General features: G+C 36.4%; 1 protein-coding gene and 1 long non-coding RNA gene across 15 annotated transcripts in view; one reads left to right on the top strand and one right to left on the bottom strand.

The window, feature by feature from the left end:
- Window positions 1–20,897, top strand: part of osp (outspread) — a 418,306-nt gene that overhangs the window by 203,695 nt on the left and 193,714 nt on the right. For 12 of the 14 annotated variants that reach the window (XM_067765574.1, XM_067765576.1, XM_067765575.1 and 9 more), the window contains 2 exons: window positions 7,851–7,865; window positions 16,767–16,847. In XM_067765574.1, the coding sequence (XP_067621675.1) occupies window positions 7,851–7,865; window positions 16,767–16,847 (96 nt within the window). The remainder of the gene's footprint in view (window positions 1–7,850; window positions 7,866–16,766; window positions 16,848–20,897) is intronic. The other 2 variants (XM_067765584.1, XM_067765585.1) reach the window with 1 other exon arrangement.
- Window positions 10,674–11,814, bottom strand: LOC137242165 (uncharacterized). The gene is made up of 3 exons (XR_010950105.1): window positions 11,624–11,814; window positions 11,168–11,434; window positions 10,674–11,060 (listed from the first exon to the last, which is right to left on the bottom strand). It is a non-coding gene; the product is annotated as an uncharacterized lncRNA (long non-coding RNA).

The following is a 20,897-nucleotide window of genomic DNA, read 5'->3' on the forward strand; positions in this document are numbered from 1 at the left end:
AGGCTTTCTTGCGCCCGGGAAAAAATATTTTTTTTTCAATTTCTTTTCTACTGCAAGATATGCAGTCACATATTTCGATAAAAAGTTCTGTTCCATCGAAATCTGTATTATAAAATTCACACAAGTTCTTACAATTTCTTCCTAAGTCGTTACTATACTTGTTTAACACATTTCCAACGTCTAAGAGAAATGCAAATATAAAATTAAGATCATTTAGTCGTGTAAATCTTGTACGTATTTCTCGTTGGTGACGATCGAGCACAATTTTCATAACGCGAGAAATTTCACATTTTCCGGAAAGACCAATATCTCTAGCCGAGTTTGCTGCACCTCCTTTCACTTTTTACTATATCAATATCCCATTTTTCACAAAGAGACCTCGCTTTTTCTATTGCTTCTTCACAGAGAGTGTCTCGAATTTAGGGTAGTTCAGTCGCTAATGATTTAAGATCATAATACGCTTCTCTAAAATTTATACACGGATCTTGTAATCTGAGCTGCACTGAATCAATCCTCCTTAAGATTTCATACCAGAAATGAACTAATGTTATGAAACTAAAATTTGGTATATTTTGCAACAGAATTGCAGCTTCGCTTCGGGTGTCACTTGTGGTGTAAATGTCCTTCGCTAATTTTTCTAAGTGGTCTACTACATTCTCAAGCCCATCTAAGATAAAGCTAACCCTTGTATTCTTGAGCTCCATCGTGTTTCAGATTCATGTTTTTTAATAATTCCCATCGTAATGTTGATCGTGAGAAAAGAAGATACATATATGCTTTCAATTATTCCACAACCTGTCGCAAGTGTTCCGGACATATGCATGAATTTTTTAGTATACAATTTTTTTTACAGAAATCAGTTATAATAAAAATACAAATTATCCAGAATGTTTTGCTTTGCGGATCATTTCGCCCCCCCCCCCCCCCCGTGAGTAGCGCCCGGGGCAAGATTCCCCTCCCCTCCTCGCCCCTCACTACGTCACTCTATATGTATTTATATTTATACATATATGTGGAGGTTATACCGAAGCAATAACGCCAAAATAAAAAGCGCCTTCAATCCAAAGGTTCGTTGCCGTTATTCGTTTTTTCTTTATTATAAAATATTTTTACATTTTTCATGCTTAGCAGTTTTGCGCTTTCATACCTGCATACATATATTGTTTTAAATGCAGCAAATGATTTTATATTTAAAAAAAAAAAGAAAGTATTGCAACAAACGTTCCGCTGTCACCGCTCTGTAAATGTTGCCTGGCGGCGAGCATTGGCTTTCCCTTTCCATCGATCGCCACTTTTTGGTTTTTGTTGTTAATCGTTGTTAGCTCACCTGCGTGTTCACTCATAAAACCTTGACTCACACAAACAGATGCAGCCTTTGCCGTCACTCATTCATTCATAATTTATTCGTTGCACCATTGATTTGTGTTGTTGCAGCTTTCAATCTTTGTACGCCAAAGCATGTTTTTATACCCCACTGTACTTGTTCACATTGTTGTATAGCTGTAATCTCGTAGAGTTTCAGTGGGACTAGACCAGAGGTCATCATTTCATAGCACGATTGTACAGATTTGATTCATATGGATTGCCTCCCTATGCCGTTTATTTATTCGATAGTATAACCATCGATAGTTTTCGATACGTTCAAAAAAACAATTGATACTCTTCAATAGTGTCCCAAAAAGCAAAGTTAGGACTTTTGATAGCACTTTTTTATTTGTATTCGGCCGGCGTGGTGTGTTGGTATAGTGCTTCCGCTAGTACACCGAAGATCCAGGGCTCAAGTCCCGGGAAAGGCAACATCACAAATTTAGAAACAAGTATTTTCAAATAAAAAAAAACTTGTTCCAAGCGGGGTCGCCCTTCGGCAGAGTTTGGCAAACACTCCGAGTATTATATTGTTATAGCATGTTAACGAAAACCACTACCTCTATTCATAATACTCTTAATAACACCGTTACAGGTTCAGTTTTGAAGAGCCCTGTGCTAGACCCAGGTACCGATATGTTTCGAGACGCTTACGCGTATTTCCAATTGTAAGTCAGATTTGTCAATACACCGCCAACATCTCGAGATATTTGGAAAAAGTCATAAGTACAAAAATTACGGCTGTGGAATTAAACTATCAATTTGCCTATCAAATTAAATATATTTCTAGGGTATTTAGATGTTTTGAATAGGAATTCGAAATATGCGTTTGGACATTTTCGATAATTTATTGGTTTACCTGTACAATTTTAAGTGCCTTTTAAAAGGTTTTTATCACTTACTAAACCTCTTTCTTCCTCTTACACTTCCGCTCTCCTCTCTCCCCTCCTCATCTCTCTGCTTCTCTCTACTCCTCTCCATTTATTTAACCTCTCATTAACTTCTTCCTTTCCACCCCTCTCCCTTTCCTCTTACTTCAACTTCTTCCCATATCCCCTCCATCTCACACTCCTTCTCATACTTCCTCCCGCGGGATCTCCGCCTATCCCCTCTCTCTTCGCCTCCCCTCCCCACTCTAGCGAATGGAATGGTATGCTAACTGTGAAATGCTCTCATGGAACGCGTATTTGAATGTTGGGTTCACTGCGAACAAACACACAAGAAACTTTTTTTTGGAAAAAATAGATTTTTGTGTAAATAATTTGATTAATAATTTATTCTTTTTATGCAGAAGGAAGTTAGTTAAAAGTTTAAACGCAAATAAGATATGCTTCAATCGGTTGATTTCGGCGAATTTCCACGTCCTATTATCACATTGTATTCACATCGATAATCACCAACCCACTAAAACAAGCTTTAGAATGCGAAAACCCGTTTTCAAATCGGTGCTTTCTGTGTGCAGTTACCATATTAATATGTATTGAATGATTTTATTTTGTAAGATATAAGGGTGTTTGTTGAAAACTTACAGTTCGTTTTAAATGTTTAGATCCGCCCGAACTTAGACTGCTATATTTAGCTGAGCAAATCTCACAAATCGTTTTAACTTTGTTCGTTGACATAACGCTAGATTCTAACCGCATAAACTAATCGAGATAAATATAGACTTTCATATAGGAAATTGATCGGGGTAAGAAAAGAAATTTCGTTAGCTATGGCCGTCCCTCTGGGAATACGAGAACTTGAGTAAATTTTGAGATATATTGCTGTTATGGAGCTCCTTGGCACTTGTCTTTCATCGCTATTCAATATGAGCGAAATCGGATGATAACCAAGCCCACTTATTATATATAGCCACAAACACCAAACTTTCATACGTGGGTTTGAAATACTAACTTCTATTTTTTATTTTTAAAAAGGGGCGTGGCACTTCCCACTTCTGACAAAATAAATTTTTGAAACATTATTGGTTATAAATCAAAAATGGCTTAAAATGTCAACACAAAACTTGGCAAATTAATTAACCTTTTCATAAGGAATGAGTTTGGAATAAATGAACTTAATCGGTAAAGGGCCACGCCCACTTTTATATAATTGAGATTTAAAATGACCATACACGAATAAATTGTGCTAACTATAACTTTGTGAAACACAACTTTAATTCAATGCCATTTTATTTATACATTGTGTTTAAAGAAAATTTTCGGAAATGGGCGTGACACATCGCCTTCTTGAAGCCGCCATCATTCTACGTTCGGGAGCCGTAACACATGGAGATTCGACCTATCGTAAAAAAATTCGGTACTGTTATATCCTTTATAAAGAGGAATATTTTCAATAAAAGTGGCCAAATCGATTAATAAACAGGCACATTTTTGAAATACTTATGCGTTTTCTTTTCTGAAAATAGGGTCGTATTTACAATGAATAACAAAAGGGGTCTCATTACCCACAAAATGCGCAATTTTGCATAGCTTCAGGTGACCTTGTTCAAAAGTTAGAATTGCAGAGTGCAACATAAAGTTAAAATTTTTTCCATTTTTTCAATTTTTTTTGTTTTAAAAGGCTGAAGCTAAATGAACTGTGCAATAGAAGCTCTCAGCTGAGTATTTAATGTATGTTTACAACCGAACTTAGATACCCTTACTTGCTTTTCTTTTCTCTTCTCCTTGTTTATAGTAAGTATGCACCGTGACGATACGTCATCATGTCAATTATGGCATCTGTCAGGTATTTCTTTGTTTCGGTTTTCCTTGCTTTTGCTATATTCAATTTGTACTGTCACTTTTGTTTAGTTGGGAAACAAATTCAATTTAATGCGATATATTTTAATGATATTTCCAGTTAAGCCTTAGTTTCATATTTCTTTGCAACCGCACCTTTTTTTTACAATTTTCCCCCATTTAATTTTTATTTTTTTTTGTTTTTTTTTTGTTCAATGCAGCTGTCATTTATTTTGCCGCAAATGCTTATGGAAAAGCTTAAACACTTTTACATCTAATTGTGAATGTTTTCTATTTGATTTATGAGTAACCTGTGAAGATCATAAAAATAAATTAAATTAAAATGGAACAAACAAACACATACATACATACATGCATATTCAGCTGTAAGTAAAAGACAACCAATATACATTTTACTTGCACTCTTATGCATCACGCGTTGAGTGTGTGTGTGTATGTGTGTTTTAAGCTCATGAGCACGAGTTTGGAACAATAACAAGTGACAGCGCAAGTGAAATGCAGTTGCTCTACGAAATGAAAATTTAATTAGTTTTTAATCTTTGCGGCTTCTGTAGCAAATTAAGCAAATAATTACAATTTTTCAAAAATATAAAAAAAAAAACAACAGCAAGGAAAAAGTATGAAATTGTATGAATAGTAATCAGAAAGTCTTTATTCATTTTGGTCAAGATATTAAAAACTCATTAATCATTTAGCAATTATAGAGCCGCATAACTGTTACCAATACATTCGCAAATATCTAATCCACACACATAAATATAATAAAGCACTTGAATTGCGAACGTTTTATTAACTTTTATCGCCACTTTGACCCGTTACTGTAGTAAAAAATAAATTTAATAGTTAAATTAAAAATTATTAATTGAAAGATTTATCGTAAAATATGCTTTGTTCTCTCTGAAATATGAATTAATGTATGTACATTAAAACCTCACTAGGACGGACACTCACCGTCACCCAAGTTTTGTCTGTTTGAGGCGACTGCTCAACAGAGTGGGTTTAATTTCAGCATATCAAAGCTTCGTGCTATAATTTCTTACGGCGACGATTGAACGATAATTACAACGGGACCTGGCCCTCCAATAGACGAATTTGTTTCTAGAATTAACGTATATCCCCAGTCCCAGTATGTTCATGACCTGGAAGAAAAAAGATGGTGCAAATATTAAACGTTCACGTCGATCGTGTTGCGCTACGAACTATCAGTCACCCAAAGATCTTAGAGGTAATGTTCGATAACACTCTCACCTTCAAGGCGCATGCCAACATAACTGTATCTAAGGAACAGAGTCGCAATAAAATCTTCAAGTCGCATGCCGGCATCACTTGGGGAAAAGATAAAGAGGCGTTGCTAACCACGTACAAAACAATTGGACGGCCACTCATGTGCTACGCGAAACCAGTTTGATCACCTGGTCCTCAAAACGCACACTGGTGAAGGCTGCTGACCTGCGAAAATTCTGCACTCAAAACAGTCACGGGATGTCTTCTTATCACCCCTGAACACCATCGGCATAGTGAGGCAAAATAGCTCAATATTAAAGAGCATATCGAAATGCTAAACAGGCAGTTTTAGCTTAATCATCATAAACCTTGACACCCTAGCAAACAACTGCTTGATCCAGCCCCGTCTCCAAGAGGATTAAAGGATCATCTCTATGAGCAATATGATGAGATCAGACAAGGATAAGGAGGCCCTATGCAAAATACACACAAAATCGGTAAACGTCTTTGCTGGGAAGCGCCCGGTGAACCCCGTTATCAATATACACTAACTACCCTTGCAGAAGAAGAAAGCACACTATCAAGGGAGACGCAAGTCACACTGGCCCAACTTCGTTGATACTGTACAGTTAAAACTCTTACTTGTGCAGAATAAATACCGCGCGTGTACGTTATATATGTCCACTATGCCTGTGTCCCCACACGACACCTACCATATATTGTGCCAATCCGGTAATAAAAAGATCGTAGATATACTGAAAAAAACTGCTCGAACAGCGGTAGCATACATTTTTGTAAAGACAACCAGGACAACTAGGAGTGTGTTAAGGTGCAAAAATTTTAATGAATTTTGGGAAATTCCGCTTAATTGAAACCTTCTGCTAACGTTCGCATCGCTGAACTGTCGAATAAATAACTCCAATATTCTGCATTGCAAATTGGTCTTTATTAGACTACTTTGGGTGTAGTACAATTATACTTCACAATTATATTTCACTCCGCAAAATCAAACTCATTAGTTATTACTCAGCTTGCGCTCCTTTTATGCTCGGTTTCCTCGTTCACCCATTTTCTCCTAAGGTCTAGTAATTTCGCGAACAGTTGTAGCTCATGCTTGGTTACCAGCTATATACATGTACATTTGTAGGTTATAGCCATATGCATATGTATGTGTGAGTAACTACTTGGGCTGCTGCCAGCCTTTCCAAATGACTTTGATTTTGTTTCGTGGTTTGCCAATGGTTTGTATGCGGCTGTTGTTGTTGTTATTGTAGCGATAAGGTTGCTCCCCGAAGGATTTGGGGAGTGTTATCGATGTGATGGTCCTTTGCCGGATACAGATCCGGTATGCTCCGGCAACACAGCACCATTAAGGTGCTAGCCCGACCATCTCGGAAACGATTTGTATGGCCACATTAAACCTTCAGGCACTACCAAATCTCTCTCCAGGAAACCTTCCAAATTGTTGTTTTTGTCGTACCTGTGTTTCATCTTACTACTCATTATCCTGGTTCGTTCCCTCACACTCTCTTGTTTGGCCAATGAACAAGTAGGGTTTGATCTTGACGGATTGGCTTTGCATAAACAGTATCGTTTTGACGTTTCACAATAGTAGTGCGCCCTGGCTTGAAATCACCCTTGCATTCTTTCTGGGAAATTCTTTCTTTCGTTTGAGTGATTTTAAGGTTCTAGCTGTTAAAACGGGTCAGAAATTACGAAAAGTTTCTTATCTGAATAATAGGTTGTATTGAATATATACTATATATACCACCGATCTATAACATTTTTTCAGACAACAATTAATGCCATATATGTAAGCATTTGCTGAAATTTGAAGCCTCTAACTGTAAAATAGGGCAGTAATTATGAAAAGCGTCTTATCTGAACAATCAGTTGTGGGGGATATATGCTATATATATGACCGATCTCATCCATTTTCTCAGACAACAGTTCTCGCAATATACGAAAGCATATGGTGAAGTTTAAAGCTTCAATCTGATAAGTTGAGGAAGATATAACAAAACACCTCTATTCTGAAAAATCGGTTATATGGGGGATATATGCTAAAGTGGTCCGATCCCTTCGGTTCCAACAAATGCCTAATCGGACACCTAAGTAAAACTCGCTCACTAAATTTTATCAAGATATCTCAAAACTTGAGGGACTAGTTTCGATACAAACAGACTTACAGACGGACAGACGGATATGGCTAAATCAACTCAGCTCCTCATCCTGGTTATCTCGGTGTACTTATTGGTTGGTTCATCTCTTTTTTTAAGGACTTACAATTTTGAGATTCGTGACAAACTTAATATACAATTTCATTTTCATGAAAATTATAAAAATATATTTTTGAAATGTTCTATTACAATAAGCAATTAATATTCATACTTACATCGTGTCATAAGTCATTTATTGATTCACCAACTATAAAATTACTTTATGTTCCCACTAACAAATCTAATAACTTTGTGTTATATATTTTACATGCTTACCACTTGCAATATAAAACAAAAGCCGGTAACACCGCCTGTAAGTACACTAACAATAAATAATTTGTGTCTACAATCATACTAATATTATAATTCATCTGCTTTTGAAATCTGTAAATATGCAAATCAAATTTTATACTCACATAAATATATCTATATTTGTTTTGTAATTTATGTGACTGTGGTATGAGGTGCATGGCCTATACATTTATGAATGCTTAATTTGGACTATTAATTAATTAATTTACGGCTTCGAGAAGCATCCAGTTTTTTTTACTTGTTACTACATTTTTTTAGTTTACATATTGCAAATTAACACACAAACGTATTGTCTACAATGTTCCCAGGCATTCACTATGTAAATAAGATTAGTTTCAAATATTATATAAAAACAGTTTCGTAACAGTATTAATAATAAATCATTATGTTGTATATATAGCAAAATACCATTCATGAAGCTACTGCACAGGAGAGGTAATAAAATCATACAACTTTTGTAGGAATTAATTGTTGTCACTTATACTCTACGCGCGGTTGGACGCGAAATTAGCCAAACTTATGTGTACATTAGGTCTCACTCCTCTATCGTTGCGCCCCTGCACGAACGATGGGTTGCTAAAAAAGAGTCTAAAATCTTTCCAGACTCTTTTTGATAAATATGAGTATTATTCACCTTTTCATACGGAGCGGTCGCACGGTGAGGTATTTCATCAATTTAGCTGGCCAAAAGTCGATTTTGCAAAACATTCCAATTTTTTTTTAAATACTCTCCCTGGCGTTCCTAGATGTCCACTGAATAGTATACATACCCCAAAACCCATCTGCAACGTCAATGGAGCTAACCGCGCACATCTAAAGTTGTATAAAAATTGTGTGCAGCTCGATGTATTTTTGGATCAAAAAGCAATATACAGTTCTAACCTAAATACTTGTTCACTTGTTTAACCTTAAACAAATCTAGTTAAATTTTCTTTTATGACAGGTAAATGTGTTTTTAATTCATATGTTAGATTTTTTATACCGCATGTTTTAACTGAGTTATTCTAATTGTAATGCTATTATTTTTCAATATTAAATTTTTTAAAACCCTTGCAAACGAAAAGATACACTCAGAGAAAAACGCCGTTCTAAAATCCAGCACCACCGGACTCAATTCAGGCCTTTCATGTTTTTACTTTTTTGTTCTTGAAAAACGAACGACCTGTTCTCAAAACAACAACCTCGTTCTTGAACTGACAACCATTTTCTTGAAATTAGAACGGCTGGTCTTAAAATGTGAACAAATGTTCTATTAATGAGAACAATGTTCTTAAATTAAGTTCGAGAAAAAAGAAACGGTATAATTCATGTGCACTACAATGTTAAATACAACATTTGGCACAAGATATAAAGCAGTTATAGTGGCCCAACGGCTATGATGTTGCGGTTGCGATCGTGTGGCGCGAGTTCGATCACCGTCAAACTATTAAGTTTTTTAAAATAATTGTTTATGTTCTATTTTTTTAATTCTTATTTTTCGTTCAATTCCATTCATATATGGACAGGTAATTGTCAAACTTGTTATGAAATGTTTTAAATATATATTCAGATTGCATCATCAAATAAGAAGAATTTCTCAATAAGAGAATTATATGAAAAAATACATATTATGCCTTTTTTCTAATCTTTTGGAATTTAATAACAATTTGTTTGTTATTAATATTTTTATTAATGACAAAAAAAGTATTTTTAATAAAAAAATAAATAAATGGTACCTTCCCACTCCCACCAATGATCAAGCACAAACCGTTCTTGAACTAAGACCGAAAACTGTTAAATCCAAATCGTTCTCGAAGCGTGAAATCGAAAAATCTTAAATCAAGCCCAGGTAGTGCTTGAAATGAGCACAGAAGGTTCACACATCAATACCAAAGTGGTCATAAAATACGAACGGTGTGCTTGGAAAAACTGTTCTTAAAACAAGCCCATCGGTCACGAGTTAAGAAAAACGTATTTAACAGACTTTTGTCAACGAATATTCTTAATTCTGAACTTGTTTCGTTCGTTTTAGAACGATTTTTTTCTCTGAGTGTATATCTTTTTTTCATGGCATATCATGTCAGTAATTTTTTGGCAATACATTAGCTTATGTGTGTTTCAAAGTTTAACAACAAAAACGGCTGTGCATACCCGCGCTTTTTTGAGTGGTGATCAATTTTGTAAGAGACTGATACCCCTATTGGCAAAAGGTGGCATCCTTGCGAAAATATCCTCAGTGGCAACAGTTAGGTGAAAAGTCTTGTAATGTAATACTATATCGATGTACCAAATTTGATTCAAATCGTTCAAAACGTTTCCGAGATGGTAGTGAATATACAAAGAAATATAAAAAAGGAGGTGAGGTGGCAACCCTAAGTGGCAACCCTACTCAAAAGTGTCAATAGAAATGAGAAGTAAAATACCTTTCGTTTGATACCCATAATGGCATACATATCTCATGTAATGCCGAAAAATTACCCCGGGTCCCTCCGAAATCGGGTGCTCGATCCAAGTAATTCTGCGCGGAACGCCGTGAATTTACTGTCAAAAATTTCCGTTCATAAGGGTGAAGTGAGGCAACCACTTTTTTAACAGAAATAACTGCTATTTTAGTTTTGGCCAGCTAGATTGATCAAATACCCCACCGTGGGTCGGTTACAGAGGTTGGACGAAAAACCCGGTTTAAATTTTAATGCTACCCTCAAAAAAAAAAACACTTACCTAAAATGAGGAATATATTTCCAAAAATATTTCTTTTTAATGGAGGAAAATTTCAATTTAATGAGTAAGAATATTTGATTTTTGTTTAAAATATTTTATTGGTTTCAGAGAATGTTTTTCTTCAATTTTTATACTCAGCGCGCGAACAGTTGTATCTCATGCTTGGTTACCAGCTATATACATTTATATTTGTAGTTTATGCTTTTCTACTAGCCATATGCGTGTGTATGTGTGAGTATCAACTTCTGCTCTCAGCGGATGACTAAAAAAAGCGGATGACTACATATGTGTATGTGAGATATCCCTTCACTTCGAGCTACTGGTTATGTGTTTGGAATGTTCTTCGTTGCCTTGTACATAAGTGTCGCTGCTTGTTGTTTTTGTTGTTGTGATTATTTACTAACAGCATAGTGATGTCAACATTCGCCACAGTATATTAACTTTGACTGGATAAGGGTTGGTTGTACAGGTGTAAAGGAATCGAGATAAATATAGACTGCAATATATCAAAATCATCAGTATCGAAAAAAAATTGATTTAGGCATTTCTGTCCATCCGTATGCCCCGGACATGATAACTTGAGCAAATATTGAGATATCTTACCAAATTCGGTATACCGGCTTATCTGGACCCAGAATAGATTGGTATTGAAAATTGATAACTACAAATTTTAATTCATTGGACTATGTTGATGTCTGCGGTATTGAAGTACTTCAATCGCCTTCATGGACTTCATGTAGCTTCACTGCCAATAACTGCTTCCACGCAAAATCTGTCCAGAGCACTGGTTTTGCTAGTGGCTATGGTTCAAAAAACACTCTACTTAGATCGCCGAAGAAAAGTTTTCGCTGCCATACTCACATATTGTGCCTGAAATCATACAAAAAAATACATGTATTACATTTCAAGGATGCAACATTTGTTAGTGTCCACGTTTCCCAAAATTCCAATTTGTTTAAAGTTATTTAGCACTATTTACTCAGCATTCAGCTGTATTTAGCGGTATTTGATTACAGCACTCCCATATTATCAGAATTGTCGACAAGTACACCCACATACCTACTGCTTATCTACCAAACATATCTCGCTACCAATGTGGGGGTATTTCAATTTTTCACTTTTAATTTCAATTATTTTCAGCTATTATTTGTCTTGTTCAGCTCACACATTAGTTTCTTAGTACGAGTATGTGTGAACCAAATAATAGCAATTCGTTATACAACACTTAAGGAATAATTCCGTTTGTGTGATGCCGCCAAAGTCAAAGGGGTCTCTAAGTATCAAGCCAGGTCGATATAGAATTTAAAGTGGTTGCGGCAGCCACCTTATGCCACTCAATTCTAATGAGAGTTGATATGTTTAAGGATCGAGAGCAAAAAATGAATAAACAAAAAATTAAACAATCACTTTTACTTCAATTACTTTGCTATGGTTTTTCTCTTCGGCAAACAAAAGATAACAATTGCTAACTTTTTCGCTTTTATTTTATTTTAATTAGCTTTAACCAAATAGTCTGACAGTTTGTGGCGCTGAATTGTCATGCCGAACGAGCGAATTTACCTGTTATGCTATTTGTTTGCGACTTGCTACTTTGACTAATCCAATTTTGTCATTGTTTTTGGTGTGTATTTTATTGTGATGTTGGATATTGTTATTTTTTTTTTTATACTCAGCGTGCTTTGCACACAGATTATATTAATTTTGATTGGATAACGGTTGGATGTACAGGTGTAAAGCAATCGAGATAGATATAGACTTCCATATATCAAAATCATCAGTATCAAAAAAAAATTGATTGGGCCATGTCCGTCCGTCCGTCTGTCCGTTAACACGATAACTTGAGTAAATATTAAGATATCTTAACCAAATTTGGTACACGAGCTTACCTCAACCCAGAATAGATTGATATTAAAAATGAGCGAAATCGGATTTTATATATATAACATTTTGGAAAACACAAAAAACCTGATTATTTAGTAAATAATACGCCTAGACTGTTGAAATTTAACGTGTGGACTGATATTGAGACTCGTGATAAAAATTTGAAAAAAAAATTTAAATGGGAGTGGCACCGCCCACTAGTGCTAAAATCAATTTTACAAATATTATTAATCATAAATCAAAAATCGTTAAACCTATCGTAACAAAATTCGGCAAAGAGGTTGCCTTTACTATAAGGAAAGCTTTGAAGAAAAATTAACGAAATCGGTTAAGGACCACGCGCACTTTTATATAAAAGATGTTTAAAAGGGTCGTGGACGAATAAAATACGCTATATCTTTGCAAAAAATAGCTTTATATTAATAGTATTTCATTTCCAAAGTGGATTTATAACAATAAATAGGAAAAACTTCAAATTTTAAAAAATGGGCGTGGCACCGCCACCTTTATGACTAAGCAATTTTCTATGCTTCGAGAGCCATAACTCGAAGAAAAATTAACGGATTGTAATAAAATTGGGTACACATATTTTCCTTATAGCAGAAAATAGTTTTACTAAAAATGGACGGGATCGGTTAAACACCACGGCAACTTAGATATAAAATAAATTTAAAAGGATCGTAGACTAGAATAACTTAGCAAAAAATAGTTTTGAATCAATGATATTTCACTTATCAAGTTTTATTGTAAGATGAAATGGGGAGGTATTTTTTTTAAATGGGTGGTGCCACGTGTTATGTAGAAAAGTAATTTTTCTGAAATCAAATGTATAACCGAAGCTCACGCTGAGTATATAATGTTCGGTTACACCCGAACTTAGACACCTTTACTTGTTTAAACTTATTTGCTCTTATTTTTGCATCTGTCCTTCTTCGATGAATTCAGTGAAATATGTACAATTGCTTGATACGCTAGTTCAAGATTTTTGCAGTTTTTCGGTAACTTGCGCTTGTTGGCTTCATAACAGTTAAAAGCCAACCGATTACTGGATCGTCCATTGCGGGTGAAGTTGCAATTGTTGGTCAATTGGTTTGTAGGTGGAGTCTGCAATTTTCTTCATTTTATTACCATTGCCTTTCGCTATAAGTCATTTCAATGAGGTTGTGAGTTAGCTATTTGTTTTAAGTCTTTGTTGTTGGAGTGTTAAGGAAACTCCCCGAAGGCCTTGGGGAGTGTTATAGATGTTGATGGGCCTTTGCCGGATGCAGATCCGGTACGTTCCGGTACCAAGCCCGACCATCTCAGGAAAGATTTGTTATGACCACATGCGATCTTCTAGGCCATACCAGCCCTCCCACCCCCTAGATCCATCAGGACTTCGGGTCATCAGAGCCTCGGCTGTTAAAGAAACAGGATTCTCCACGGGAAGGTGAGGTTGACAATTGGGTTGGAGAAGCAATATATTGCTTTGGCAAACCCTTGAATTAATTTGTTATTTTAGTCGCCTGTTACGATAGGCATACCTACCTCGGGTATATTCTAAGCCCCCTAAACCGCTGGGGTTTTAAGTCTTTATTCTTTTTTTACTACATAAACCGTACGGTCATGTAAAAGTCGAGCAAACACAGACTTCTTAATATCGAATTTTCAAATAGTGTGACCATATTAATAAAGCGACATCTAACACGAGGCAACATGGTCCCATTCCCGAGTTTCGAAAGAGATTTTGAAACCACAATGAAGATAAAAGGTTGGTGCAAAGCGTGAAAATGGCAAAAGATATGATACAATTGTATAGCGATGGTTCAAATTTACAAAAAACAAGTAGGGGCTGGTGAGTGCCCATTCAGATATAAGCAGGTCGCACAAGCTGTCAGACCACCATAGTATCTTTCAGGCTGAAATTGTAGCCATGACAAAACTAGCAGATTTACTAGACGAAGAAGAGCCGCAGTCGCATCATAACACAGAGCCAGCATTAAGGCAATCTCATATTGAACTTCTTTCCAACGTGTCCTGGAGTACACACAAGCACTAAACAAAGTGCGCTGAGGGTGGTGCGTACATATACACTGGGTTCCAGATCATAAGGAAAATAAAAAAGACCGACGTATGTTTTTTTTTCGTATGAGGAAACATCGAAAGCCTTAAAGTCGGTGTGGAACTCTAACAGCAATAAACCTCCCACAGTCAAGTACCAATTCCCCCGGTACTACCGTGAAGTATTCCTAAGTTGAGTACTGGGTTGGATGTACATTGTGATCATGTTGCTTCACTTTTCAAGTCGCACAGCTTTTGGGAGCTGGGACTGAAACCCGCATACGTATATGCCCTTTTTAGTTGAATATTTTTATGTTTTGATACTAAATAGACGTACTGCATAAAAAAAACTGATACTGAAAGCCGTACAACGCCGAAACTGGTCCGTCCCCAAACCAAAGTTAGCAAGGGGTGACAAAATTTTTAACCTGTCTGAAACATCAATATTCAATATGTATCTACTTTCATATTCCGATTCTTAAAATTTCTTATAAACTTACCATATCTGCCGCTTCTGGTATTGTCTCCCATGAGGCCAGATTTCGAGTCGTGGTACCCTGCATTAAAAACGTGCGCTCTGTCCACTATTTACATTTCGTAACACTTTTGGTGTATTTTATGAAACAATTTTTAAATTGCAGACTTGGCAGCAGGGTCGGCAGCTCTACTTGCATATTGTAACGAATTCTGGGGGATTTCTGATTATTTATGCACCTTCTGCTAAACGCTCGAATCGCTGAACTGTCGAATATATAACTCCAGTATTGAAAAATTATCTTTATTAGACTACTTTGGGACTAGTACTTCACAATAATACTTCACTTCACCACTAATACCGTGTTTAAATCAAACAGATTGATTATTCCTCAGCTTGCGCTGCTTTTATACTCTCTGTTGCCTCGTTGGCATATACCTCCTAAGGTCTAGCCGTTTCGCCTTCTAGAACAGTTGTATCTCATACCTGGTTACTTAGCTATATGCATGTATGCGTGAGTAACAACTTCTTCTCTTAGCAGATGACTACATATGTGTATATTAGTTATTCTTCGTCGCCTTCTATGTACGTAAGTGTTGTCTGCTTTAATGTGTACATGTAAATAATAGTGGCTTCTTGCTGTATTTGTTGTTATGATTATTTGCTAACAGCATAGTGACGCTAATGTTCGCCACAATATTATTCATGAAGCAGACAGGGAGTAGATTGCAGCTCGGGCTGCGAAATCTCTAAGATGGTGTGTAAGTCTTACGACATTGGATTTAGAATGTTCCTTATGTATCTTAAGAGAAAACCTGAGGAACATAATTGGCCTTCTGGCGTCATTTGCCTGTAAGTAAGCGCTGTTCAGTGCTAGTAGATGTAGGAGAAAAAGGTTGTGCGTGTCCTACGCTTACAAGCTTATGTTTCGAGTTATTAGAGGAGGCAGAGTTATTAGATTTCAATGCAGCAATTAAACTCGGTTCAGAAAAGTTCCTGCGTATGCCGCAAAATCGGAGTTATGACGGCTTTTTCAGTATACGTATAGTGTAGCGAGTCTTAAGGATTCTCGATAATTTTGCGCCTTCTACTGTCGAGCCAATACGCTCAAATGCTCTGTATATAAAATACGGTTTATTTACAATACTACTTACAACAAATACGCGTACATTACTTATTACATGTTAGAATCAAACTGATTGACCATCACTTGAACTGCGCCGCTTTTATACTCTCAATCGTTCGCCTCTTTCTCTCAGGGTCTAATCTTTTCGCGAACAGCCTTCTCGATTAGTTGTTTATTTACCTCTCATATCTGCTGCATCTCATATTCACTGCTGTCTTCACCGTAATTGTGTGAGAAATGTCATACGCGCTCTTTGTTGCTGTGTGTATGTGTGTGTAATATCGCCCTTTCTCTTAGCTGCTGTATTCATGTGTGCGTACATATTTGTTGTCTTATATTATCATCACATTGTTGTTTTGATTATGCGGCATTTATTTAATAGCGGCATAGTGACGTATCGAAACTGCTAATATTCGTCACAGAATTTTATTTTCGTTAGTTTTTTTTATAAGCATTTCAACACAATATAAATAAACTCATACTTCATATTTTATGTTAGAATTTTTAATTACTTGTCATTCAAATATTTTGTGCACTTTCTTTGCAAATGCGACAGTTTTTTAGCATTAAGCACTATCAAATACAAAGTTAGTAATTAGGTGTAAATATATGTAAAAACATTTTATATATTTTTAATTATTTTATTCACTTAAAAAAAATTTGGTATTTTATATTCACAGGCTTCACGTAAAGTATCGAAATGTGGTTATCTCTTCGTAGCCCCAGATTGGGATTTTAGCAATCCGCTCTATAGAACAAAGGTGAGTAGATTTAAGCCATATACCTACTTCGTATATATGCTATATATAGAGTAAGTAAATAAGTAAAAGTCATAAAGGACGAAGTCCTAAAGTAATACGTGGTCGTATTTTCCTTCGTTTGTACTGAAGTCCATCAGTCATTTCTGCATTACTATGTGGAAACCCTGAGCTCTTATATATTTGTCACTACAGAATGTAGCTCCTGCATATAAAATGGCGATCCCCGGAAATTATTTTATATTTTCTCACAATTTTATAAAAACTTGTTATTTAGCTCTTTTCCATAACCGGATAATTACGGTTTGGAATATGAAATAATCTAAATTAACAAAGCTAAGAAAAACGCAATTTCACTAAATATATGGCTGGATGCCAATACTTTTTTACTGTTTTTCAGTTATTTCTACTTACATGTAATTATAAAGAATTTCAAAGCTTTTATAAAAATTTCACTTTTAGTATAAAGTTCACCATAATTCAGGTAAAAGGTGTCTATAGAGGGATGTGAAATTTTCCGATTTTTGAAACCCCGAGTTTTTCAGTAAAAGATAATACTGCTTTTTTTAAACATATTTACCGCGGATCGAACTAATTGCACCTTATCAGTGCGGCTTCAGACCTAGTAAATCTACCATCGATCAGATACTCACGGTGCGCTAGGTTGTGGAGGAGAATCACGTTACGACACTCACCATTTTTTCGTCCACTTCAAAGCAGCCTTTGACAGCGCGGAATCTGCTTGTATGCTGCTATGCCTGAATTAAAGATCCCCGCAAAATAAATAAGTATCTGTCAAATGGCGTTGAGCAATACCATCAGCACCGTAAAGATTGGGAGGAACCTCTCCGAACCATTCGGATATAAGTTTGAGACTGCGAAAGATTTCGTCTATCAAAATCAATGCCAGCTTAGAAATTAAACGGAGGATAGCTCTTGCCAACAAGTGTTCCTTTGGACTGAGTAGCCAATTGAAGAGTGAAGTCATCTTCCGACGAACAAAAATTCTAATGTAAGGCTCAGAATCATGGACGGTGTCGAGAGAAGATGGAATAGATCTTGTAGTGCACGAGAGAAAACTTCTCCGTAAGATTAATGGTCCTGTCATGACTACGACGACGAGTATCGAATCATTATAATGATAAGCTGTATGAGTTTTAAGCAAAAAGAAGACAATGCAGCGAATAAAAACGCAAAGGCTTCGTGCGTATGGACAAAGACGCTTCGGCCAAGAAAGTGTTTCAGCGGCACCGCAGGGACTACTTAAAAAAACCCGTGATTTTCGGCCCTTAAGAAAGACCGGGATGCCGCTTTTTCCATCTCTAATGTTCACTGTTTTGCGTAGGTATGTTGCATATTTTGCTTGTTTTCATGTTAATACGATGATTAAACTAATTTATAAATTTCTATGTAGGCGTTTAAAACAACAACTACAATAGCTAAGCAATTAAAAATATTTACATATAAATAATAGTCAACAGAAACACGCATCGTTTGCACTAATAAATCTGGTATTTATCACCTATTGCAATTTATCTATTAGCCATATTGGGTTAGCCGACCTAACACGTCACTACATTCTTAAACTTACAGGCGTAATTCAATGCAACTCATTAGCATATTTAGTAGCATTCATAATAACATAAAATAACCATAACATTAGATTGGGTCGCAAAACTTGCTAAAGTGCGCGCTATAATAGGAAGCTTGTGTTGAGAGCCTTTTGGAAAAAAACTTTATATTTTTATCCTTCGAAATACAACAGAAGAACCGAGTTTAAGAATCGATACATCATTAGTTTGGTCTTATAAAGTTACATACTTGCTTTTAATGCCCTTTGGAGCTGTGAAGGTGTTATCATATGATTAGCGCAGCCTTTCCCCGAGAGCACAAAGAACGCCTGGTTCTATAAAAAAACTCGCTTTGCAACCGACAGAAAGAACAGCACATTGAGATCAAATGCGTCGTCAAGAAGAATTAAACAAGGGGTGCCACAGGGTGGTGTCCTATCCCCACTTTTGTTTAACTTGATGACTGCACAATAATGGCCACAGGCCCAGGCCCGCAGACATTGTCACCGACTAAATCATCGGCGACCTTATTTACAACACGGACGCGCCAAATGTCGACCATATTGAACATCCTGGTCGATGACACCATGCTACCGACTGTCTTACATCCCAAAACTTGGGTGTGACGTTCGATCAGGGTCTACATTTTGGAGAGCATGCAACCGAAATTGTACCGAAAATATAGAGCCGTAATAAAATCATCAAATCTCTTGACGGCAGTACTTGGTGTAAAGATAAAAAAACGATCATTACCACTTACAAAGCAATTGGCCAGCCGATTGCATACTACGCGTCCCCGATATGGTCGCCAAGCCTAAAGGCTACTCACTGGAAGAAAATACAGGCCTGCCAAAATACCGCCCTCAGAACCGCTACAGGCATCCCAACAGACATCTAATTGATGAGGCTACACCGCCCAGGAGCTCAAGGGGTCATCTCCGTAAACATTATGAGGAAATACGGCACCTGAAAACACAGCCGCATGAAGCAAATAAAAAGATTATAAAAAAATTTTAAGGAATACCTTTATATAAATGGACCAAAAAATAGAAGGCAATTTTTCCTTTAATACAGGCATAGTCTTGTTGAATTTTTTACTAAAAAACTTTAACAATAGCTCTTGTAAAAGAATTTTGGGATTTAAAAATATAAAGGTCTGAGCGCAATCTTTCAATTTAAGGCAAACCATGTACTTGGGATTAACTAATTGATTATTTAAACACGCACTCTACCTTTATAATTTTAAATCCCAAAATTCTTTTACAAGAGCTATTGTTAAAGTTTTTTAGTACAAATTCAACAAGACTATGTCTGTATTAAAGGAAAAATTGCCTTCTATTTTTTGGTCCATTTATATTTGATAAAATATTGCATTTTCACCGGGTTCTGACTTACGGCTCAAGCTTCATATCTCCAGCTCACCGGGAAGTTACTCAAAAATCGATTGCAAGATTCCCCTCGTTTTTCAAGGATTTGTAGTTATCTCACTTAGCGCGCCACCCAGCGGAATTTTGTTTTCCGTAAGTTGTATTGTCACGAAGCCACGAACTGTGTGCCAAGTTTCAAGTCTCTAGATCGCCGGGAAGTTAGTTAAAAATGGTTTGAAAAATTCCCAAATCAAAATTAATTTTCTTAATATCTCGATCTTTAAGTCTATAGCTCACCGCGAAGTTACTTAAAAATCGATCGCAAGATTCCCTGCGTTTTTTCAGGGATTTTCAGGGAATTTCGTTTATCTCGATTCGTCTGCCACCTGGCGGAATTTTGTTTTACACGAATTATAGTGCCATCGACTCGCAAACTATGTGCTAAGTTTCAAGTCTCTGGATCACCGAGAAATTAGTAAAAGTCGATCGCAAAATTTCCATTTTAAAATTAATTTTCTGTATATCTCGATCCGTGTGACACCTAGCGGATTTTTTCACTTGAATTGTAATGTCCCCCAGATCTGAACTATGTTCTAAGTATCAAATGTCTAGCTCAATGGGAAGTTATCGAAAAAGACTTCCGTGGGTCAAAAATTCGTATGGAAATGACGGGACAAACATAAAGGTAGTAAAAAGCACAAGCAGGTCCTCAGTAAAATCCACAAACAGGCGTCGGACCTCTATGCCAGGAATTTTCCGGCAAATCCAGTACTTAAAGAATAATACCCAAAACTAGCAGAGGAGGAACGCACTCTCCCTAGGGAAACGCGCGTCACTCTAGCTCAACTTCGATCTGGGTACTGTAACAGGTAAAACTCTTACTTATCCAGAATCAACCCCGACATACAAAGTGTATGTCCTGCTTGCAATGTGTCCCCACATGACACCAATCATCTCTTCAACTGTATTGTGGAACCAACGCCTCTAACACCCCTGTCATTATGTTCCACACCTGGTGAAACAGCAAGTTTCCTTGGACCTCAGTTAGAGGGCATTGATAACAATTTATGATTGGGTGTACCTATTGGATGGGGCGCATCAATGCTACAACAACA

This window comes from Eurosta solidaginis, chromosome 2, assembly GCF_040869045.1.
Source record: "Eurosta solidaginis isolate ZX-2024a chromosome 2, ASM4086904v1, whole genome shotgun sequence".
Classification (NCBI taxonomy): domain Eukaryota; kingdom Metazoa; phylum Arthropoda; class Insecta; order Diptera; family Tephritidae; genus Eurosta; species Eurosta solidaginis.